The sequence below is a fragment of the Aphelocoma coerulescens genome, chromosome 7 (assembly GCF_041296385.1).
Source record: "Aphelocoma coerulescens isolate FSJ_1873_10779 chromosome 7, UR_Acoe_1.0, whole genome shotgun sequence".
In the NCBI taxonomy this organism is placed as follows: domain Eukaryota; kingdom Metazoa; phylum Chordata; class Aves; order Passeriformes; family Corvidae; genus Aphelocoma; species Aphelocoma coerulescens.
In genome coordinates, this window is record NC_091021.1 from 19,505,804 (window position 1) to 19,531,066 (window position 25,263).

At 37.4% G+C, this 25,263-nt stretch overlaps 1 protein-coding gene across 1 annotated transcript in view; it reads right to left on the reverse strand.

Moving 5' to 3' along the window:
• Positions 1–3,805: 3,805 nt before the first annotated feature.
• The window catches only part of MYO3B (myosin IIIB), a 207,787-nt gene continuing 186,329 nt past the window's right edge, over positions 3,806–25,263 (reverse strand). Inside the window, exons 37-39 of the mRNA XM_069020693.1 lie at positions 6,078–6,184; positions 5,657–5,703; positions 3,806–4,373 (exon numbers count right to left, since the gene is read on the reverse strand). Coding sequence (XP_068876794.1) covers positions 4,238–4,373; positions 5,657–5,703; positions 6,078–6,184 — 290 coding nt within the window. The 3' untranslated portion in view covers positions 3,806–4,237. The remainder of the gene's footprint in view (positions 4,374–5,656; positions 5,704–6,077; positions 6,185–25,263) is intronic.

Below are 25,263 nucleotides of genomic sequence, written 5' to 3' on the forward strand. Positions count from 1 at the left end.
TTGTCAAGCAGAAACAGTTTCTGTTAAGTATGCATTCTGCTACAACTCCTCCTAGGGTGAGTACCGTTACAGACAAGGTGTGTTATCAAAATGTATTTCTAGTGTTAACAACAAAACTGACATTACTTCTCATATTTTGTTGTCAGAGCCAAAAGCAGGATGGATAAGTTTAGTACGTGCCATGTCTCGTGCATATATCGGTACTAAAACCACTTACCAATGTCTCATAGGAGGATACTTTTGTGCCATATGGCTTTATTTTCAATTGAATGCAATATATTTATCTGGTTAACCTGAAGACATTTAAAAATTTCAGAGTTTGGCTGTCTCTCAAAATTCCCCTTCTGCTTTAAGACAATCAAAAAAGGAATGAGAAATAAGAGTATGGTAGACTTGAGTTATTTATTTCATTGGTAACTATTTTACAACAAAAAAGCAATATTCCTATATAATTACAAATCTTAGAACAGGCGGGTATAAACATTAAATTATAATTTCTTTAAAGGTGAAATTTTAAAATTTGGACTTAAATCCTATTTTCACATCAATTTTTATATGGTGTAAAATAGGTAGTAGTACCACCCAGTTTTACATCATTTATAGCCACATTTTATAAGCTTCTAAGTAACAACAAATCCTTGGATAGCCTGATAGGGGCCACTTAAAAGACCTTCAGTGCACAAAAGCCCTTTCCACAACTCTTACAGTGTATGGGTGAGGGAGGTCACATTGAGGGCAAATTTAAGATGGCTGCAATTTACTCCTGTTCTAAGGCCCCTTTATGTTACTAAAGTGATGTAAATGTTTAAGTCAGAAGCACATTTAAAATTACCAAATGAAAGGGGCTAATCTCCAAAAGCTCCCTGCCCGATTTTTTTTTTGGCACAGAGACAAGTTTTTAAGCTGTCATAACTGAAAGGCAGAAACTGTCCTTTGCAAGAACCAGTTTCTAGTGCCATTAAGGTCTACAGAAGAAATCTGCTAAAATCCCTTGTTGAGCTTCATCCTTTTCTCTTCCATCAGCTGAAGACTGTTTAATATATTACACACTGTCTAAGAAATTTTCTTCTACCTAACAGGATTTAAACTCTTTACTTTTATAAAATATTAAGAATAGGATACGTTATGAACTATTAAGCAAAATACATTAATATTTCAGGATAATATACATGAAAGGAAATAAATCAGAACAATGCCTCAGTGGTATCAAAGCCAAATGAGAAAATCTAAGCAATTCACACCAATATGCTTCCACTGATCATCATACTTCCAGGATCATCATACTGACATGCCTCCTGTACTCCTTTTCACACACAAATCAATCAACCCAAACACACACTTCTACCAATATGATAAAAGAATTTCAACTCTTTGGTCAGTCATAATGTGACTACATGGCTCTACAGCAAGACTTTTAATAACTGAAAAGCATACATGTGCTCTAAAATCAGGATGAGAGAAGACCACCTCACAGGGTTATCTGCTGAGGATGAAGTGAAAACAAACAAGGAAAGGGGGTAAGTTAGGAAAGAATAAAATATACAGACTGACTTTGTGCACAATGTGTAGCTAAGAAGCAGCAAGAATGAAACCATACTACTCAACAGCAGCTTTTAGGTAGTAAATTCAGTATTAAAGTATTAGTGACACTAACTAATTTGAAAAAGTATAGTGGATGTAGATAGTGGCATTGCATATAACAAGGAAAATATTGTATTCTACCCTTTCTATGCAATTAAAGACTGCTTAAAATCTCTTTGAAGTCCATTTCTGATGGCTGAGATTGATATGAGCTTAACAATTGGAAGAAGAGAAAGGAAAAAACCTAAGGGATGTACTTAGAGAGTTTTTGCATTTTGCCTGTGCTTTATTCTTTATTGCTCTGAAGCTGCTCTTGTTAACTTGGTCCCCCATTCAGCAAAGCACTTAATCACGTGCCAAAATTTCATTGATTTCAATGAGACTAGGCTTTGGCTTAAGTGCCTCACTGAATTATATATTATTTTTCACTTTCCCTTACTTCTTTATGAACTTAACTACTCAGAGTAATGTACCACTCAGTGCAAGGTAAACTGTTGGTTTTTAGGCAGGTGACATAATACCTATCTGGAAACCTCACTGCCATTTAACTAAAACAAATTATAAACTCTTAACTATGAATAATGGTGTGAATTGCAGTAACAATAAAACTTTATTTTCCCAAGCAGTTTTCAAAAAGGAAGGAACCAGAAAGAATCAATATTGCTAGGACTCTGTGTGATCTATGCCAATAGAAGAGTAGAGCAAGTAATTTGACTGTTTAAAAATACTGTTATTTTCCATCCAGATATGTTACAAATTAACAGAGAATTTACACATTGCATAGGAAAAGTGACAATTTTGATGAGTTATCATAACAAATACTCTCGTTGCATTTTGACAAAATGTAAAGAAACTGATCTGTACCCATGCATTCATATTAGTTGCCATTTCTATTTGTGCTGCATTTTTTAATGCCATTAAGTCATCTCCAGCTATTCACCAAATCTCTGTTGTTTAAGGAGTTCCTAAATTTCAAAGGCTCTTAAGTGCCTGTAAAGTACACCTACCCAAATGTACATCACAGGAGAATGAGAAGTGAACTGAAAGACTTCAGTGTCTGTCAGGATTATAGCTTCCAGTTTCAACCTTCTCTCACATTTTGGGTGAAGAATGACTGAAGAATTTTTCTTCCTGGAATCCTTCACTCATCCTCATCTGCCCAGCCTAACAATTTCTGTGTTTGTTAGGAGAAACAAAGCTTTTGTGGAACTATCTATTTCATTACTTGTTCTTCTTTTGAACCCTATTCTGGTTTACGGTTATCCTGACTGCACTTGGGTTTCATTTCTCATGCCACCTTTCCTTGTCCTGTGGTCAAAAACCCGATGCCAGGGAACGTTGATAGTAAGAAATTATGTAGCTTAAGAAACAGGTGTGAGATGCATCTCCAGTAGGAAGAAGATCTATTAGCACAGATCAGGGCAAACTCATTGGAGCAGAGATTAAAACAAGGATCACAACTAGGTCTGTAAAATACAAGGTCAGATTTAATCACTATGGTTTTTCAAAAAAGAAAAAATGAATCATTTTGAGCAAATGTGTAAGGCAGTAAATGAAAACATTTTATTTCCAGAAGTTTTTGACAAAAGCTTGTCTGGAAAAGAAGCAAAGAATGGTCACAGATCAAAATTGTGTCTCTGAACCAGAAATAAAATTGTGTCTCTGAACCAGAAATTTCACCAGTAAGGTGAAATAGTTTGTTTCTGCCACGGAAACAGTAAGTGGCAAAGAATCTCAGTATTCCATAGAAAGTCACACACAGTTTCATTAAGGATTTTCAAAGAAAGTGAAAAGCAAGTGGAAAATTTTGCAGGTGACTTTTTTCCCCTCTGCTACGTACAAGAGGGCTGTGGAAATGCAGGAGTCACTGGAGCCCAAAGATACAGTTTAAGGAATAAATTAAATATTTGCATGGATAACAAGAATTAACTAGTCATAATGATGGTTTCAGTCACAAGGACTATATGAAGCAGTGTGTGAAACGTTAGCCTTAAAACTGTTTTACTTCTTATATTTGAAGTAATTCCTCAAGTTAGACTTATGGTAAACTAATACTTTGTAAGAAAACTACTTGCAAGGTAAACTGAGACACAGTTATATTTTAGATTATTTTACTCTGTACATTTTTCTAGTGTTAAAAGTCATACACAGCAGAGAATGTTATAAAGGACAATGTTTAATATCAGTCTAATGAAATACAAAACATTTTCACTATGACCCCAAATTAAAATTTTTAGTACAGTGTTTTTTTAATCTAGTTCAGTTCCTTGATCTTACTTTTCACACAGCTCTACCAGCAGTTGTGCCAGCACAACAGAAGGAATGGCACAGGGTGGGAACAGCAGCCAGGGGAGGGGGAAGCAGGAAAGAAGGGGTCAGAATTGGATAAACTAATCTTGCTGCTAAAGAAATGTATCCATTATCAACATCAACACATCCAGGTAGTGCTGCTCCCCTTTACTGGAATTGTTTATAGAAATACAGCTAAATGTGACAGTGTACAGCTGCCAACCCAGGTCCAAATCAGTGAACTAAAGTAACCAGCTAACATGGTATTTTTAACATATTATATAAACACACAGTAACAAAGTTAACTGGAAGAGATCATCAGCAGAAAAATACTCTTACCAGTATTAGTCAATAGAATAAGTGAGGTTCAGCTTTGAGCAAAAGACACATCTCTTGAAGAAGGAGGAGATGGGGAGCTGAGAAAATCGTCATCTTCAGGGGTAGATTCAACAGCTGACAATGATTCGTAATACTCATCCTCTCCATCCAGTACTTTGATTTGGCTTGAAAGTAAACAAACAACACTCCTTAAGTTAAAATTTAACTCCGTCAATATCTTCAGAAATAGAAACTATTCTGTGGATGTAAAAATGCAAAGCCCTAGTATAAGAACGGAAAAAAAAAAGATAGGATGATTTGATGAGCAAGATACAGCTTTTATACATATTTCAAGTGCTATTACATTTTATGATTATATTCTGAATGGTTCTGAGGATCAGTGAAATGCAATCTCATTTTTCAGTTTGGGACTATAGAATGATAGAAAAACTATTTGCATCAAATAGGCATTTAATTTGAGCAATATGGCTTTTTTGTCTGTGTATGTTCCACAAGTAGGATATGATTTTGGTATCATATTTCAGATGATGGCTTGCTGTGAATATGAGCCAAGGACTACATCATCAATTTTTGGGAAAAGCCCTATTGACAGCAAGGGGCTTTCATTTTTTTGCAATGTATGATGAGCAGTCCCATGTTAGTGTTTTTATTCCCAGAACACAAACTTTTTTAAACTAGGAGAGGGAGAGAAAATAAACCAAATCTTGCACAGTCATGTAAAATTTTGGGCTTTAACCTTGACTCAAACACGTTCTGTTCACACAGTTGCACTCAGAAGATTAATAAAAACCAGAGGAAATAATACAGAAGGTCCTGGCAAATTTTTGGACTAAATGTGTCTGCAAGAACAAGCATCCGTCAGTTCTCTCCAGTCTATGTGATCAGGCAGGGAAATATTTTGGCAATTGTATAGGAGCCAGCCTAGTTTTTTCTACCTATACCAGGTGGTAACTGCTCATGTAACAATGAGAATTGACTCAGTTCAACAGAGAAGGAGCAACTCCCTTTTGTGCGGAGCGGCCTCTCTGTCAGCTCCTCACGTGTGCTCCCCCAGGAAGGCAGAGGCCCATTGCAAGTGTGCTGCTGCGGCGATGGCAGGGCTTCTGGACAGGTTCTAGGTCACACACCTTCAGTACCAACACCCTTCACCTGGCATATTTCACTAGTGGTAAACACACTTAAAAATATGAAGAATGCTGGTTTTTTTTGGTAGTAATAGTACACAGAGAGACCTGGGAAGCATTTTTTGTAAGAATCAGTTCTAGTGTCTGCAGACAGCAGTACATGCAAGTTTTACATTTGCTTCTGCAGAAAATGTCCAATGTCAATGCACAGAAATATGTTAGTTATTTTTAGAAACCTCTCTAGAAAGTTTTGCATATTCTGTAATATCACAAAGGACTTCTTCTGTTTACAGTTGCTTAGAACTAAGAAGATAGATATTTACCCAAGTTTTCTTGGCTTCCTCTTGCTCCCTTGATATTCTAGAGTTCCCTGTGGAGAGGGCCAAGAACACACAGTCAAAGCAAAGCAGCAAGTCGTTAATTTTTAATTCAAAGTGATTTTGTGTTGAATGCAAGCAGATGCTGATAATATCAGAAGTCACAGCATAATTTTTTTGATCAAAGGGCTCAAGTGAGCCTGATGAAGCATGCATCTTGCTCGTCTTTGATAAACCACATCAATTATTCACCGTGAAGGCAGACATCCTGACATGAAAGCAACAGATAAAGAGCATAAGCACATGTTCAAGACGAGAGCAGAAGAACGTGGGGGTGGGGCTGGAGGGGCTGAAACAGGTATTAATAACAGAATTATTAACTGGAAACAAAGCCAGTAAAACAGCTTTATTGCCACTTTGAACTCACATTTAACTGGTTATAGTACATGTTGTCCTCAGGGCTATTCAGCATTTTGGGCTGCTGACATCGTCGACGAGGTGTTCTCAGCTTCTGTTCAAGACAGTTTTCTGAACCTACAGTAAGACAACACAATTTAGTTTTAAGCTGTGCCAGGTGCTGTGAACGTCTTAACACATTTTAGTCTGTAAATGGTCTTTTCTTCTGTCCTATTTGGTCCTGGATTTATTAGCAAGTCTGTTCTATCCAAAGTAAGCAAACAGAAATTTGGGAATCTTTGTTTTCTCTTTTCAACTTAGTTCAAATGCAAGTTTTTATGCAGAACTTGATTTTACTTTTTAACATTTTTTATTCTTCCATATATCTATATCATACAGTTCCTTATTCCTTTCACACTTTATCTTAATATCTTCTGTTATCTAAGCAGGAAATGAGGTATATTGTGACTAGCTAAGGACGTATAATTCAGCAGCAACAAAATAGTTTTTCTACAGTAGACAGTAATAAAGTCTCTTGACTGATGAGACTTCGTCTATTATCATCATTTTCATTATATAAAAAGGCTACCTTCTTGACATGGCTCTCTGTTTAATCAGATTAACCGAACCAGTTTGGAATTACACTTTCTTCATATAATTTGTGATGTGCTGTAAAGTAACAGTTGCTTAAAGTCATCTGGAAAGCAGAATTTAAAGATGAAGGAAATATTTCAGAAGGGTTTCTGAAAAGAACTAACAGCTTGCTAATTTTTTTTTTTTTTTTAATATTAAGGAGAAAAGACATTATGGTGTGCTGTACTCTATTTTACCAGGTATTTTCCATCGTACATACTTTGGATTACAGGATAACTATTTTCAGGATACGTAAATTACTAAAAAATACTGTAGGGGGTAAGGAAAGGTAATTTACTTTTCAAATGATTCTTCCAATGCCTTTGACTTTTCTCGTATCTCCCTGTTGAAAATTATTTTAGTGACAGTATGAATAAAAACGGGGTTTGGCAGCACCAAAGGAAAAATATACATCTTATACATTTGCATTCCATACTGCACAAGGAACTTGCTCCTATACAAAAGGCCAGCACAAAGATCAAGTAGCATGAGTTCCTTTAAACACTTCAAAACTCAAGTTAATATGGCTTTTGCAGATGCAGGGCTCTAATCTCACAAATCCATTGACAAGATCTGGCCTTAAGGAGCAGGTAACATTACAAAGGAAGTTTATTATGCACTCAGGCTTACAGTTTGTACCTGCAATCTGGATGAGGTAGAGGAGATGTTTGAACTTTGGCCTTTTCAGCCAAAAGACTGACTTTTCTAAGAGATTTTCTTCCTTTCACTGTCTTTCTCCCTCTCAACAATAACATTTTAAAGATAATAATTTCCTCTCAGTGTGCAACTGCAATGTCTGCGTGGGAGAGGAGCACTTGTTCATTCTATCACAACACCTGGGAGGGATGGAGGTTAAATGACCACCACGGAATTGATTGCAGAGCTGGGTCTAAAATTCAAACTCGATTTTATAGAGAAAGGTTATATTTATCCATTAAAACAAAAAAAGTTTAAAATAATACACTCATGCTGCTTGCTAATTTAATACCCAATGCTTCAATACTTTATACTTTCAAGTTAAGTAAACCTTTATATTTTTGCTAAAGAGATTGTGATGGCTGAGCCAGAATCTTTGCTACTTGGGTGTATTGTATACAACCAGACAAGGCAGAAGCTGTACCAGAGAACAATTCTGAGGAAATTGGGTGCCCAAATAATATCTGTTTCTTTGAAAATTTTTTTCACTATGATTTAGATAGGATATAAGTGCAATTTTGTTCTCTCTGAAGTCTGAAAATGTTGTGGAAGACCTGTCATAACTACATTCTAGCCTCTCTCTGCTCTGAAAGTTACTCAAATTGAGCTTAGAGCTTTATTTCTCAGGACAGCAGGGTCTGCAATTATTGCAAGCAATGTTTTCAGTTGCAAGGCCATTTGAGCTTTTTCTTACAGCAAGATAGTTTTTGAATACCTCTCAATGAATTTTTTTTTTATTCTAGAAAGAGGCTGGTACGAAATCAGGTCCTCACTGTTTTGCGTCATTTCACATATCTCTCTGCAGCTTGTCAAAACACAGCACACAAATACTTAGAAATTTTTAAACAGTACAGTAATGTGATGGAGTGTTCTTTTTTCCTTTCCCCTAAGTGCTCTTGAGGCCTTCACTTTTTTTTTTCAAAACACACATATATATAGGTTGGGTTTTTTTAATGTCTTTTATTCATTAGGATTCTGAGTCACTAATATTTTGCTCTACCTTTTTATCCTGACACTTAATTATTTCTGTGTATCCTACGGGTGGTCTGCAGCTTGTGTTCTCCAAAGGAAATACCCTTTCAGTGGGCCCATTTGTCTTAGTTGCACACTACATGAACAGTACAAAATCTGGTAACATTTATCATAAACTACCATATCTGGAGAAAATGGTATTAACATGTGCTCAACACTCAGCAGTTGCATAGGCATTTTAAATGCTGTTCTAAAATATTTTGCTTTGATGACAAACTTAAAGCCACCAATAAGAAAAAAGTCACTTGTAATTTAATAGCAATAGTAGCAGCACCAGTATCATTAACAAGGTATTGTCTATACTGCACAGAAATTGTGCCAAGTGCCTCTGGCACATCCAGGCTCCTTAGTTTGCTACAAATTTAGAGACCAGATGAGCGAGTGTGAGCACATGCACTTTCTTCAGGTTGTCCTTTAACATCACTTTTTAAGAAAGAGATCTGACCCCCTTTTTTCTGGAAGAAAACCTTTTCTTGTAACTGAGCACAGAAATTCCTGAGGCTACAATTTCTTATTTGATACATCCTTTACTGCAGTGCAGAAATAACAGAGAATAGGCAAAATGCTTTCTGCAAAGTGCACTATGTCAGCTGATCCAAGTGTAGAGTAGCTGAGGTTCTGGGCATCCTCCTCTCGCTTGAGCCCAGAGAGGCTGACACATGTGCGTGGGCAGGCTCATGTGGATGTTTCCCTAAAGACACCACTAAATTGATGTTGCTTACAGTGAAGGGAAATAGAAACTGGCTAATGGATCAAGCGGTTGGAGTAGGAAGTATTTGTAAGTAAAGAAATGGATGGAGTTTCTGTTTAGTCCTCTATTACCACTATTGGTTATCCTTTTTATTTCTCTGATACATAAGAGCCCAAGCAAAAAAAACCAGGCCTTGCAGAGCTCGGACAGATTAAAAAGATATCTTTTTTCAACTAAATGCAAAGTCGAATATTCGAGATACATTTTTATGAACTGGGAATTGTATAGTTGGAAAGCAGTGTCTCCAGGAGAGACTTGGGAACTACAGATATTCAGCTGAATATGAAATAGACTGGGTGCAAAGAAGAGAGGACTACTCAACAGAAACAGGAAAACAGTTTTATTGTTGCGTACAGAATTGTTTTAAAGTGGATGCAATTAAGGGCAGAATGCTTTGAGAACAGGAACGATTTGAAATCTGGAAAATCTGCCATATGGTGAGAAATATATGAAGACTGTTCTACTTCATTTTTTCAAAAGAAGGTTAAGAGGTTATTTGAAGCAAGTGTAAACCCCTATATAGAAAGTGGAGGGTTTTTCACATTTGAAAACAAAAGTCTAGACTAACTAATGGTCAGAAGCAGAAGAAAATTTTAGACCAGAAATACAGCACATACTGAAAGTAATCAATCAGGAGAAAAAATATTTAGCAGTATGATGGAAACTCAGGTTGAGATTAGAAGCTTTTAGAAAAGGCATGTTTTGACTTAAGCTAAAAACCATTGAAGATGTGACACAGATCACGTCTAGCTTAACAGGAATCAATTTCTCTAATGTGATTTTTTTATCAGAACTCTCAGTCTGCAGAAGATCTGTATTGATCTTTTAAATTCTGGGATATAGTTTCTGAATTACCACATGATTCTTTGTTTACTTACGGCTGAAATGGAAATAGTTTTCTTCAATTAGCCATCATATTCATTATACTGACACTTTTAACAATATCTCTTGGCTTGGGGATGATTAGCAGATTTCTTATGCCATATCTTATTTAGAAGATTTTTCCTGTTTAAAAATCCATCATTTCCATAAACTGCAAAGGACTCTTTCATAAATGTACAAACTGCCAAACCATAAGATTTAACAAAAGACTTCAAAGTGCTCTTTAGCACTGACACAAGTACTTTTGCATCTAAGATTTGGGCCTTGACCAATACTTTCATAACAGTAGTGGCCAAAACGTATTTTTTTAGTGACTTCCCATGGGGCAGATGACTTCACTTGATATTCAGTGAAAATCTCATCTTAGATGTCCTTATTGTCTTGATTATCTTAGTATTGAAAGCATGGGTACCAGGCGCTGGGCAGGCATGTCAGAGGAACAGAATAATCAGATTTTGCTAGCTGAAATGAAGTTAGGGTCTCCATAAACTCCTCATCTAAACTCTTGCTTCAAAAACCTCTTGATTCTGATAATCTTGCCAAACATTGCTAATTTTTCCAATATGGAGAATTCTGCCCAGAAATGGTGAGGAAGCAGCTTAACTGCATTTGGAACTTGTAAAATAAACTGACGTGAATCAGATTGTTTTAAGGGTGGTGCAGCACACGTGGGGCTCTAAAAACTGGTTGACATCTTACTTTTTCTGCAAGGAATGCGCACAAAGGTTCTTTGCCAATGTGGCAATGCCCCAAAGAGGCTGTGTTGCCAATTCCCTTGCTGAGGGGACTTCATCCATCACAACACATATTGAAGAGTGGAGCTGAGTACACTCATTTTCCTTCTGAAGCCATTTACCCAAAGAAGGTTTGGGAGGGGTTAGTCTTGGCTCTTTTACTGCTATAGGTGAACACAAACCGAGTATCACAGGAAGGCTAGCTTTTTCCTAATTACTCAAACAAGGAGATTTAGAGGACGAGAAGGGGCAGTTTGTTAAAGGAAAGGTAATGGGGCCATTTAGGGGATCATATATATTATTAACAGAGTAAGCAAATAAAGTAGAGAAATCAGTATGACCAAGAAAAATAGTAAGCATGTAGCTGATTTCCAATCTATAATATCAGATGAAACATGAAAGTGCAACCCTTAATTATAAGCAAATATTAGCACAGACTCATGGGATCTCATCATAACATCTCAAGGTCTACATTCATGAAAATTTAAGCAATGTTTAAAATCATGTTAATTTGTTCTTTGTTTGTTTCTTTTCCTGCCAGTCTAATTTATTCCAAAAGACTTTGGTTCTCAAGCCTGGATATATTGATCATGCCTATGTAAAGCATTGTAATAGCCTGGGGAGAAGACTTTTGTGGAAAAAATTGTCTTTGTTCTCCTTTGATAATTTATATGTATTTTGATGTTTTCAAGTTTCCAGTTTTGAATCATTTTTCAAGGCATCAAGTTAACTTCACTTTTCCTCTTGAAGTCTTAGGCAAATGCAGAAATGACCTCACAGACAATGATAATATACCTCCTCCTCCTGGACTGGATGCTAGTGCATAATTATGTGCAGCATGTTGACTTCAAGGAACAACTACATTTTCTTGTGTGCTATGCAAGTCTGTTCAAGGAGAGGACTCAAGGGGCTAATGATTGTGGTCCCATTCATATCAGTGTTAAATGGGACTGACTGAACATCACTTACACAGTAAATACTACTGCAAATTAACTAGACTTCATGATTTTCATTATTTCAGCTTTATTTTAAATAAGAGCCATCTACAAGGGGCACACAATGCTGTTTGGCTATGACTATTCATACAAATGTATTTTCCTTCCTTTTCCATTCCCATGATTCTCCACCACATGCAGAAATTTGTATCATACCTTAAGTATAAAACAGGAGTAAAGTGCAAAATGGGAGTAAAATGAAAAATGTGCCTGGAAAGCAGAGTGAATACTCAAGCAGTTAGTCCCCACTGAGCTCCTGCTGCGTCTGCCTGCCATACTCAATCCAGTTAGTGCAGAACTATCCTGCATATCCCTGTACTAACTGCAGTCAGTGTGACTTTAGTACGAGCACACATGAAGAGATACCTGGCCCACATCACAGGGTATTTGTACACTGCCTGTTAATGCTACTGACTATAAAAGTATCAGAAACAAGGACAGGATAGCAGGTCTAATAGGCTTCACTGACCACATACTGTAGAATAATCTGTAGCTTCATTTGGAAATAATGAAGTTATTGTGTCTATCCTACATACTACAAATTCAATTATATTATGGTAGTTCTGCAAAAATGCTGGAGGCTGATAGAAAATAAACACACTGTCTCTGTAAAATTTTAATCTCAGTACAGGCAAAACCACACCAAGAGACAACAACACAGGGTAGGAGAGAATAAAGAGCAAGACTCCTTGGTGACTTGAGTAATAAGGTATGTCTTCATTATGTTCTTTTCCCTTCTAAGGTTAGTAAGAGAGAAAAGAGAAAACCATAGGAAGGAGGAAAAAGGAAAAAAAATAAACTATTAAGTAAGGTACTGAGAAACTAAGGAAAAGAAGAAAAGGGAATAAAAACCATTAATAGTGAAGCAGTTGAACCTATGTTCTGGCATCAGAGGATTAAATTAATCTAGTAACATCAGGAGCCTGGAGGCATATTGACATAATACTATTAACAATTGTAATTGTCTCCAGAATACTTCATGCTTACCTACCAGTAGCTTCAGACCTCTGCAAATGTTCAAGAATGCCATCTATTCTGTTGATATAATGAGATCTAGTGTGATGGGAACCATTCCTGCCACCAAATTCCCTTGGTGCCTTTCTGTACATAAGAGTGTCCAGGAATACTTATAGGAGCTGGCACTCTTCATGCTGCTAGTAACAAGCAAGCATGGAAAGAACAATAAATCAGATGTGCTTTGAGGAGTTACAAGACCTCAGCCCTTGCTAACTCACAAAATACCTTACTGAATCTTCACGTAAGTGTTGCTACTGGAAAAGATGCTAACTACTTAAAAAAAATATATTAATGCTTAGAAAGAGTGATTAATCCTTAGCAACCCCAGTGTACTTAAAGCTCTTACCTGGATTCATTACATAAAAATAATATATTAGATTGAATCATTTTCAGTGTCAAGTGCTTTGTGGTTGTCATGGGTTAGCAAAGCATAGTAGTGGATGTGTTCTATAGCTCAAATGCAGTTACCAGACTGACTGAACACACAGAATCTGAAGTAAAAAAATCCTATAGAAAGATATAAAATAAAACAAAACCAAGCTTCGTGATCACCTTGGATCCCCCACACAACTGTGGTGAAGTAGAATTCTGTTTATTCAGATGGAGTGTGCTCATAGTGCCAAGAGCCATAGACTGCTAGGGAAATTAATGTAGCCTCTTTGATGTCATGTGCATCCCAGAATCTGTAACACACTGCTGAAACTGTGAGGATAGCCTTTTGTTTATAACCCTAAACAGAACCATTTGAATACACACACTGAAAGAGCTTGTAACAGAAGCAATGCATTTTCTTCTACCCAGTGATTCATTACGTACAGCTTCATTTTGGATACTGCAGTTTTATGCAAAGCCATATGCTTTAGATTATAAAGCACACTAAGCAAATCATAAGTTTTTCAAGATGGTATGTAAAGGCTGGTTTTGCATCTGTTTGTTGCCAACGACCCAGATGACACTGTAATTAGAACAACAAATATTTTATGTGAAATCAATCATTTAGCTGTCTCTGAACCCTAAGACAATGGCTTTTAGATACACTTTGTTGGGAAACAAGATCCATAAATAGTTAGAATCTTGGCTTTTGCCATTTTTTTCTTTCCAACACAGTTCTGATCCTTCAGTATTTGTCAGTTCTTTCAGTTTCTATTGTGAGTGATTTGACTGCAGAGGAAAAAAGGCAGAGATTAAACAAAGCATACCAAAGAACTAAACTTTCAGTGACTAACATGGGTAAGATTCAAACCTGTCAACAAACAGCACGCTTCTACAAGTATGGTCCTTAGGATATCTTCCCATACGTTAAATATACAGGAGCCCTTATATGCCCTGCACATAATAACATCTAATAGTGGGTTCCAAAGGTGTGGCAATTAGTTGAAGTCCAAGAGGTTTACACAGATACAACTGTAACTTCAGGAAAAAAATAATTAATGCCAAACTATCTGAATGGCAGAAACTACTTCTGAACAATGCAGAAAACTTAACTGATCATTATTTTTCTTTCCCTCCCACCCATGGTGGTTGTGGAAGATGCTTTTTGGTTAATTCATAAAATCATAGAATGGCCTGGGTAGGAAGGAACATTAAAGATCATCTACTTTCAACCCCCCTGACATGGGCAGGGACATCTACCACTAGACTAGGTTGCTCAGAGCTCCATCCAACCTGGCCTTCAACACTTCCAGGGATGGGGCATCTACAACTTCTCTGGGCAACCTATTCCAGTGCTGCACCAGCCTCAGAGCAAAGAATTTCTTCCTAGTATCTCATCTAAATCTACTATCTTTCAGTTTGAAGCCATTCCCTTTGTCCTGACACTACAATCCCTTGTGAAAAGTTTCTCTCCATCTTTCCTGTGAGCCCCTTTTCTAGGTACTGGAAGGCTCCAATTAGGTCATTCTGAAGCTGCCTCTTCTCCAGGCTGAACAATCCCAATTGTCTCATCCTTTCTTCATTGGAGTGGTGCTCCACCCCTATAATCAACTTGGTGGCCCTCATCTGAGCTTGCTCCAACAAGTGCTTTCCTGTGCTTGGAAACCCAGAGCTGGAGGCAGCACTCCAGGTGGGGTCTCACCAGAGCAGAGGGGCAGAATCACCTCCCATGATCTGCTGGCCACTGCTGAGGATGCAATCCATGATACAGTTGGCTTGTGATGTTTTCAGAAGAGACAGTTACTAATGAAAACCAGGTCATCCCAGGTATGCTGGAATTACTACATCCCACAGCCTATTTCCTAATTCTAGACAACTTGGTTAATACAATAGCCACCAGGTGATAAAAAATATCTATCTCACATTATCATGTGACATAAGTGATGTCTCTCTCACTGTTTGAGCAATGCTGTGTGATCAATACAAGTTAATGAAGAACTTCACAGAAGAAAAGCCTACCGAGAGCAATTAAATATGAAGAGATCACCTCCAGATTGAGACATCCCTGAGCCACAAACCACGTTTGGCTGGAGAGTGTTCTGGGCAAATATCTCTGCTTGCCCTACTTTTTTACTATACCCTAGGCTTTTCCTCCTGGTTACTGTGAGAGAGAGAGAATTAGGATAAATAGATTTGGATGGGACTGGAAATGTTTTTTTAATGTGTGGGCAGGTTTTTCTGTTTGTGTGTTGTTGTTATTGTTGTTGGTTGGTTGGTTGGTGGTTTTTTTTGGTGTAAGGTTGCTAATATTCAAACAACCAGGAAAGAGATCAACTTTAAATAAATAAATTCAAGAAGAACAAATCCCTAAGAGGCACCTGAAACGGAGGCTGAGGTAACTTCTCACAAGGCAAATATCAGAATCTTCACTGTAGGTATTTCAAAATCAACTTTACCTGTTTATGGCAGGAAGGTTGTATTACACTTGCCTTTTTGTTAGCAGTGCACCAGATCAACCTGAGCTTCTGGAAGGCTGAAGTTGAAATTCCATGCAAAGATGAATACAAAGGAGAGACAGTCATTCTTCAGTTTTCTGGACATGCCCCATTTTCCCTTCTCCATGAGTTTTTATCTGAGGTACTAGCCCTAATGTAGAAATACTGGGACACCTACACAGGCATCATGCACTTAGAGGCTTGCCATGATGCAAGCTTGTCTCATCAGCATTATGCCATGGTTGGGACTCAGACTGCTGATGCTGTTTATTTATTTAGTGAAGTTAAGGAAAAGAGGATTAGAAAGGATCTCGAGTGAATATTTTGTCCTTCCCTGTCTTCCAAAGTAAAACCATGCACCATGTTGGAAGTATGAGAAATTTTCAAAAAGGCTCAGAAATAAAAGATAGCAAAAAAATTCTCACAAACACAACATCAACAATGGAGCAACTCGTGATACTTCTGCACAGTAAGATGGCAGCTATTCCTTCAAAGAAGAATTAGGATGATGATTTAGTCAATATGATTAAATAAATAGCTTTGGCAATTTTAAAGTACAAATCCTAAATAACATGACAGTATCATCAATTTTAGAGAGATTCTCCAAAACACATTTGGAGCTACTAATACACAAGTTTTCAAACTGCAGATTGTGGATCCTAAGAGCTACATCTTGTGCTAATATGCTTCAGAAAATTCACTGGACACTTGGCACTAGTTCATCTTGTGGATGCTAGCTATGAAAAGCAAAGCATATGGGGAAAAAGATGAAACAAACATGAAAAGTAAACAGTGAGATTAACTTTTAAAAACAGTCAAAACATTCAGTGCATTAAAGAAGAGCAACAAATCACAAATACCTTTCTAATACTGCTTCTCTGCAGAGCCAACTACTGAATTCGCCAAAAATGCATCATACAATTGTGGAGAGTTAGTCTGTGCAATCAAAAGTAGGGCAGGAGGCAATCTGTAAGTTCACACTCTATTAAGATGTGGTTCATAATGGCCTGTGTTTCAGAGTTGCTGTTGTAGCATATAGCCTGGATACATTTAAAGGTAATCCCTCACCTTCTTCCAAACTGTAATAATAGCATTTTTATCCCATGCCCTCAGAGATTAAGCCACTTGATTGACTTTGAATTCTGGACACACAGGAAATTTGTATTAATTTAGCATAATGATGAGGCGCAATAAAGGCTCTGTGGAACCACAACAGCATGGTCTCTAAGGTTTTGTTCATTACAGAAACACAATTTGCATATCTAAAGGCTTGAAACCATGGGTCCATATTGATACAACTAGTATCTCAAATTTGAGTGTAGCAGATTCAGCATGTATTTCAAAGAATAAATGGTAGAAGCCCAAGATAAAACTCTCAGTAGATTTCTTCATTAAGAAAGAAGGTCTTTTTATGAATTCAAGATAGTTGGTAGCAGTAACTTCTAAAGGAGGTATTTAAGAAAGCTTGACCGAAGCTTGTAAAAATACCACTAGTTAGATATTTGCTTCCTGGTGTTGCTACAGTACTTTGGTCTGACACTGGTAAATGTTGCAAGTAAAGGAGGTATCTTGGCTAGATAAAGGAAACTAATGCTGCTGACCTATGTTCTACAGCAATCCATTTCTTTAAGGGGTTGTTAAGTGCTACTGGGACCCACAGTGATAGTCCGAAAGTGATCTACAGATCAAATTCAGGCCACTAAATTCTGGAGGAACATTTTGAAAGAGAAACTGAAGAAGCATAAGCAAACTATTCAGTCAGTGACAGATTTTAAAAAATAAGCAGGAGTAGAAAAAATCTTCAGGCTTTAAAGATGCCTGTTAACCTGTGAAAGAGCATCTAGGTTTGTTTTTTGTACTCCTTCCAAATCCAAATCACAACCTTTTATTGATAACTTACACTAGGGGAAGAATGCTAGACATAAAAATAAGGGCTCATCACTTACAGTGGTGCAGTCTTTCACCCTGAAGTAGTAGATGGGAGTGTCCGGTAACAGCAAAGTAAATTCAGAAAATGTAGAAGAGATGTATAAAGAAAAGTGAGGGAGGCCTGCAAAGAATTCAAGCCCTGGGATTTCAGTAATAATATAGAAATTTTAAACTCTGTATTTCATGGTACATAGCAACACCACATGTAGTAAGAGTTTGGGGAGTGCAAAGCACACAGAACACGTTAAATTTTCATCCAGCCTTTCCTAAATGATTCTAAAGAAAATTTTGGTGAAGATTTCAGCTCATGGGGGCAGAGGAAGAGATACACATATGTGCATATATACAAATAAAGTACGTTGACCTTCTGGTATTATAGTGACTTGCTTATGTGACAGTATTTTACTTTGTTCTAAAATCACTGTTCTTGACAGGGCACAGCTTGCACTAGTATATCAGCTCACTGTATTATATTGCCCTCTGATCACAATCTTTTTACTTTGAGGGTCACTTATTTTAAAGTGGTAAATGCTACAGAATTAGTTAGATTCTTTATTTCTCTCATAAATACATGACTAATTCAAGTGACTTTCATGACATTTTATTCCTCAGAACTTGATAAACCCTTCTTTACCAAACTGAGCATTGATTTCTGGGTTCAAACTGAGGCACTGGAAAGGCTGATTTTTTAAACCATTACAGCTTACCCCTTCTGGAAAAGCAGGCTTCTCCATGGTGTGCTACTGCAGGTATGCAGAATTTCTTGTCACTCCAGAAAATACAGGTTAAGTGATTTCTGGAATTTCTTTGTGGAGTTGGATACGTTTTCCACCTCCTAATTACTACAGATATTTGAATTTTTTTCAACCCCTTTCTTACAAGTCTATACTAGATTCTTGGCTGGTATTGAATAGTGCATCCCTACAGAATAGCTTGTGATTTAACAACATCAAAATCTATTTGTGTCCTAATTCTGTACTTGGGTCTGTGGGTATTGCAGAGTATGCAAAGTTTGAATTAACACTTTATTAATTACCGTGCACTAAACGCTTGTGTGAATGACCTACAAAGGATCCCACAGAGCTACAACATGAACAAACCGGTGCACTGCAAGTGAACCTCTTGCCACAGAATGCCACTTTTGATTTCTCTCTTTTGGACAGCCAGAAAGTATGGCCATATTAACATAACTCTCTTCCATAACATATCCTACTTCTCAGTAGGACTAATTAGCTTAGGCACGGCACTGCACTCATCCAGCTATATTGCCTCTGGGGTCTGATTCACATCTAGCTTGAGTAGCTTTGCAAAGCCCTGGCATGCGTTGAGTTGCTATATCATAAATTTCCATTATGGCTTATTCTACACTAACTTTCCCATGGAGACAAACCCTAAAAATCAGCTTTACTGCTGTGAACAGATTCATCAAAGTCTCTTACTGAAGCAATGCCATAATAACAATAATGAAAATATCCTGGCCCCAGTAGGAAGGCTCATACCCTGAAAACACTAACATGGGTGCACACCTTCCCTACTAGAACTAGCTCCTCTGAAGCCAGCCCCAACACTAAGCATATGAATGAAAGGGAAAAATTGGAAAATATCAGAAAAACACATGATATTAACATGGCTTAGAGAAATAAGATTAAAATGAAAATGTGTAACAGAATTTTAACTCCTGTGTTTTGAAAGGACTATCTTAATTATTCCCATTAATAAAGGGCACTGTGAAGTAAAAGGCTATGGGCAGAGAGAAATATGCATTTCTCTGCACTTGTATAAGATAAAATAAATTTTTAAAGTTCATCACTCAGTCTATCTACACAATACTCAAATTAACTCACGAAGCAGTTATAATTCAGAGATAATTGAGAGGCATATACTTTCTACCAACACACAGTAATATGTTAAGAGTACTCAAAGCTAACCTTTGATGAAAAATTCTTATGCTAGATTCTTCAATAAAATAAACATAACTTGTGCTTTCATGGAGAGTATCAATCAACATGTAGCTGCTCATCATTGTCTAAATTAAATGAATATGAGACTGTTGGCTGGATAAAAGCAAATTGAAGATAATCAGCAAGATTTATATTTTCAAATAATGTACAAACCACACCAATTACTTCAAAGAGACCCATAAGACCATGAGTTTTGAAAAATATTTAAATTATAATATATAAAAAAGGAAAGAAACATGATTTGTGGACCCTAAGTTACAGTTCATTGTTTGCTTTCACAAGGTAGAGCAGCAGAAAATTATCTCCCTCTTGTCACACATTTCATTTTTGATTAGGTCATTTTGCATTACTAGTAACTTCAAAATGAAGACACAAAAATATGAGGTGCCAAAGGTATTTTTTCTTCTCTGAAGATGAAAATTAATAGAAGAAAACTATCTACAACATCACATACAGGAAAACAAGATTTTCAGTTTTTACTGCAAACACTCGTTCATACCAGCAGTCTACATGAAGTCAATGTGTTATCCCACTGCATAATGACGGATCATGTGAGGCCTTATAAGATGGGACCAGTAGTCTTTAAAATATGATATTTTTAGTGTTTTATCCCTTTTTCTTACTCCCAACCAATAACACATATTTGTCCAAAACAAATTACTGTTCTTTCACCATTTTGTGAGCATTGTTCACAATATTATATATACAGAACCGTAAATCCTTATTTGTATTCGTAAAATACCTAGGAGAGGTCAACTACACTTTTTTGCATTCTGAAATTCAATCCCTGCTACTAGGACTTGATCTGGAAAGTTTGTGCAGAGATACAAAATATATTAGATAGCTGTTTCGGCATGTGAAGTCTTAGCTTTACATATTTTGTGTATTTATTTTTCTGAGAAAAAGGACCCCAGTTACTAGGTTTCAACATAAAGCCTTGCAGAGCAGGATGTGGCAGGTTGGCTACACAGCTGCTGTGTGGCCTGTGATGAGGAGGTGCCTGTACTATCTGACAGTGCCAGCAAAGAGCTAATGTCTTCATTACACTCGTCCTTCTTTCTCTTTCCTCCATGGCTGCAGACAGCCAGGACTAGGATAACAGTTTGAACATACACAGAATGTGAGGGATGAATTTTCCAGTTATCTCTGCTGAAGTATTAAATTCAGACGTCTTATGATGACATTCTAAACATTATCATTACTTATTTCACTGCAGCTCAACACACAGAGAGGAAGAGATAGTAAATCATACTAGGAAGAGCTCCATGATATATTGCTCCTCTTATACAAGAAACAGCAGTAGCTTGTGCCGCTATTCAAGAAAGACTTGAGTGCCCAAACACTGGCTGTGAACCTGGGGTCACCAAAAGAAGGCTGAGCTCATCAGAGTTCATCCTTGCAATGAAACATCAAGATAGCAGAGGGTCCAAGGGGACCAAGTTGCTGAGAGAGCACAGCTGATTTACCTTTTCTAGTTTTGTTTCTGGAATGAAAATACTCAGAAGCAAGTGTTTCATGTCCTGTCATGTATCACACCACAAAATAGGCAGCAAAGTTTGTCCTTCATGTAGAAACAAAAGGACAAAACCAAAAATCCTGCCTGCAACTGTGTTTTTCTTATCCTTTTAAAGATTTATAGCAAACCTGTGAATAAGAAGTGCTCTGCAGCTGCCAAGTGTAATGGCACCCAGATATATTTCTAACATCTAACAAAACCAGAACTATGGCAATTGAACTTAGAACATCAGAAAAACATGCTTATTGTCCATACTCAATGAGGGAAAAAGTCAATGACATCACAAGAACTGCCTATGTTTTGGATTCTGTTTGTTTCTTTTGATGGTATCAAAAAGTCTCTTCTAGATTACTGGCATTTGCAGATGAGAAACTACTGAAGTAGCACACAAAATCAATAAAGTGATCTCACTACACTTGCCAATGTGCATAAGGGGTTTTACCATTAAAAATAGCCTAGTATTTAGTTGTGTAAGTTCCAAATGGTGTTTAATGGGTGAAAATGCCTAAAAATTTCTGAAAGGTGTTCCTACTTTTTGGCCATTAACATTCTGCAGCAGGATAATTTAAATCTTCTTTCAGTTCTGGGTACTCAAGATCACAGTCCTCTTTACTTCTAAAGGGGAGGAACTTCCACCAACGTGGAAGGGAAGAATCCCAATAAAATCCATAAAGCACAGCCATTGATGAGGCCAATTCAGAAAGTGCCATGATCAGACAACTCTAGAGTGTCTAACCTGAGTTAGAAGTTAATGAGGCTTCTTTTTTATCAATTTGTTCCTTCACTAATACTGGAATTTTAGGGCAACAGAAACTTTCATTTTTTGAATTCAGGTCATATTAGCTAACAGTTTCAGCTGAAATAACATGAAAAAACTTCAGAGATGTTGAAAGAATTCATTCTGGCATCTCAAAAAACAAAACATTTTGATTTTGTCACAAGGGGACTCCTTTCCCAAAAACAGAGGAGGTAGTGCTGCCACCCCTGATATCCAAAAACTCAGTGATTAGGCCATGTTCTTAGGTTGTGAAAGATGTAGCTTCAAGCACCTCCTTTAAGTGATTTGGTACAGGGACCTGAACCCAAACATTGTGCTTCTCAGGAGAGTTGCCTAACTGCTGGGTTAGAAAATATTCTTAGGTAGGTTTCTCTCAGCCTCGTGTTGAAAGTGTCCCACTTTACATAAAGTAGTTAAATATTCATTGAAACAGAGATTGAAAGCCAGGTGCTGGCCCCCTTTTTCTCTGACTGCTCAAATTACCAGGATCTCAAGTCATTCACATGCTCTCTGTTTCTGTGGCCTACTTACTATTTAATGTACATTCCACTGATGGGAGAAAGGGGAGGAGAAAACGCTTTCTTCTCTGAAATTCTGTATCAGCCTTGGGCATAGCCCAGACCAGTGAGAATATGGGTCAGTGAAAGTTTTGAGCCCTACCTTTGGAAGGACAGTAGTATGGAAGGTAAGGAACGATCACTTTCTAACACATAAAGTAGATAAAAATAAAGTAGTTTAATGACAAGAAATAGTATTATTTAAAGGAGAAAGAAGTGAGACATCTGCATCTATTTGTATCCAATGTTTATCCCTATTGGCACAATTAATAAAAGCTATGCATAAATCACACAAAGTTCATTAAACTCACTGGCTCAGGCTGCTGACTAATTGGTAAATACACACTCGATAAAAATGTAAAATGTATGCCAACTCCACATTGTAAAACTGTTTTCTAGTTAAGAAGTCTCTGCTTCTCTGTGGCTTTTCCAACAGAGCTTGATTTTCACAGTTATTGATCTTAGGGAAACAATAATGCCCAGAACAGTGCCGAAAGGCCCTAAAACAGGAAAACAAAAAGCACCTCTATCATGCTTACAGAGACCAAGGAGTTTACTGTCTTATGCCTAGGGCAATTTTCTAACACACCCATAAATCTAAGGTCTGCTGATGCCTGCTCTGTACAATTCAACAGACTATTTTAGGCAATTCAGCTCTTTTATGAATGTGGCCTTCAGCACTTTCTTCTGCAATGTTGCCTTCAAGTAGTCCAATGTGAAGGTATCGCTGCCCAGCAAAACTTTGAATCTTCTAAATCTATCAATTCTGATAAATTAAAGGTCTGGGAACTATGTAGGCCTGTTCAGACAAGCAACTGGACACTACCAGAATTAGACACAAACGAAAATTAGGTATAAAAAACAGGAGAAGTGTGAGAATGGCTGAGGCTGGAGAAGGTCACAGATGACCATCTCCATCATTTGGACAGGATAAAGAAATTCTGCTACACAGAACATCCTCCTTTTTAGAAGAGGCCTGCATCCAGCCAACCACAGATTTTTATAGATAGGGAACTCATCAAAAGGCTTTAATGCTTACAATACCTGTGCAAAAATCCACAGAAAGCCCTATTTGAAGAGTCTCTTGCTACCACCACTGAAGACTCTGATTGTGGACAGCCTTCCTGACATCAAACAAACCCAGATGTTGAGAGGCCTTGGGAGCTAGCCCACTGCTTTGTCTGGGTCTGACCTCAAGTTTTCTGTATTTACATTTTTTCAAAAACATGATTTAGAACAGATGTCACTGGACACCAGAGCTCTTCTCCAACGCTGGAGTAGAAAATCACAGGAAAAGAAGGAGATACAGACCAGCTCAATTTACATTACATGAGCATATTGACCTGCATAGCAAAGAGAGGGCAGAATCCACACATCTCTAATTTTAGTTTAATTAGACTCACAATCAAACATCAGTGCTGGTTTCCCTCTATTAAGGGTCAAGCAAAAGGCTTGGTTTGATTTTGGACATCCTTATAAACAAGTGGAATACTTTGGTTTAGGGGTGGTTTAGGACCATCTCTGCTTGTATTCTCTATTTTCTTCCATTGACTTTGGCAGTGCCTGAACAACATATTAAAAGCACTTGCCTCAAACCACACTTGTGGTGTGCATGTTTGAAACAAAGGATGAAATAATGTTGAAAAACAGTATTATGAAACTGATACAGATTTAATAGTGGCTAAATGAAAGAAATGGGAAAATGAAACCCCCTTCTTCTCTAGACAATGTGTGGTGAAATAATCTGTTTGCAATGGAGGGAAAAAGCTCAAAAAGAAACATTTGGAAACAATACAATGACATATGGTCCCATATGTTGGATCTATAATGCTTCCTAATTCCTCCAGGGTAAAATTCACCCTTCTCCTGAACAAATTCCAAGAAACTGAGATTTGCCTGTGTGGACTGAAGGAAGAACTAGAATCTTCCCTCCATACACAGACAAGAGAAGACTATGAAGCAGCTTCACTGCAGTTGCCATTGTACCTGTGGCTTGAATCAGCACTACTAATGTTTTTTGATCCTTTTCTTGGTAATTATAATTGCTGATCCATAGGCTCATCCTCATCTCTTCCCCTTGGTTGAGTCTACTCAGGCTTTCCCTATAGGGTCCTCCATGGTAAAGAAGGCATGTGCTCAGCTTTCTGAATCATACTAGGACAGCAGTATAGCTGGAGTCGCTTTAAAAGTTCTATATCTAGCAAGCTGCGTGTTGGTGTTGATAAGGCATCCTCAGGCCACTTATGCTCTACAGCAATTTTTGGCGATGCCTTTACAGCCCTTAGGTTTTTGAGATACAGGATTTCCACTCATAATTCCTGGTCCTATACTGTTCACCAGTCCCTGGATGCGGGAGTGAAAGAGGAAAAAGCCTGGAAAATCTGGCAGTAGGTTTTATCTTCTTAGTGAGCAGATTTTGTAAGTGTGCTGAACACAAGTGGTGAAACATCTATCCAGCAATGAAAGCATCTCATATCCAAATGCTCTGAATTAAACTGCGATATAATAATTATTATTGGAATTTTGTAATATTTTGAGTGGCTGCATTACTCAGGATTGAAGCACAGGTAACTGCCTAGGTGAACAAATTACTGGAGGTAGTTAAGCAGTCACAGTTCTGTTGACCCCTCACAGGTCTGGAAAGCCAGGCTATCTAGAGCTAAGGTACTCAGTCAGTTTTCATCACTGACCCACATGGATGTAATACTGCACAACAATACTTCTGTTTGCTCATGAAAGGAAAACTTTTCTCACAACCCTTATTCTTATACTCCTTATTGATGGGTTGTTCCAAACTTCAGATGCTCCAAAGATGGAATATCAATATATCTATTTGCCTGGTCTTTAAAGTGAAGCTCCATACCCATTT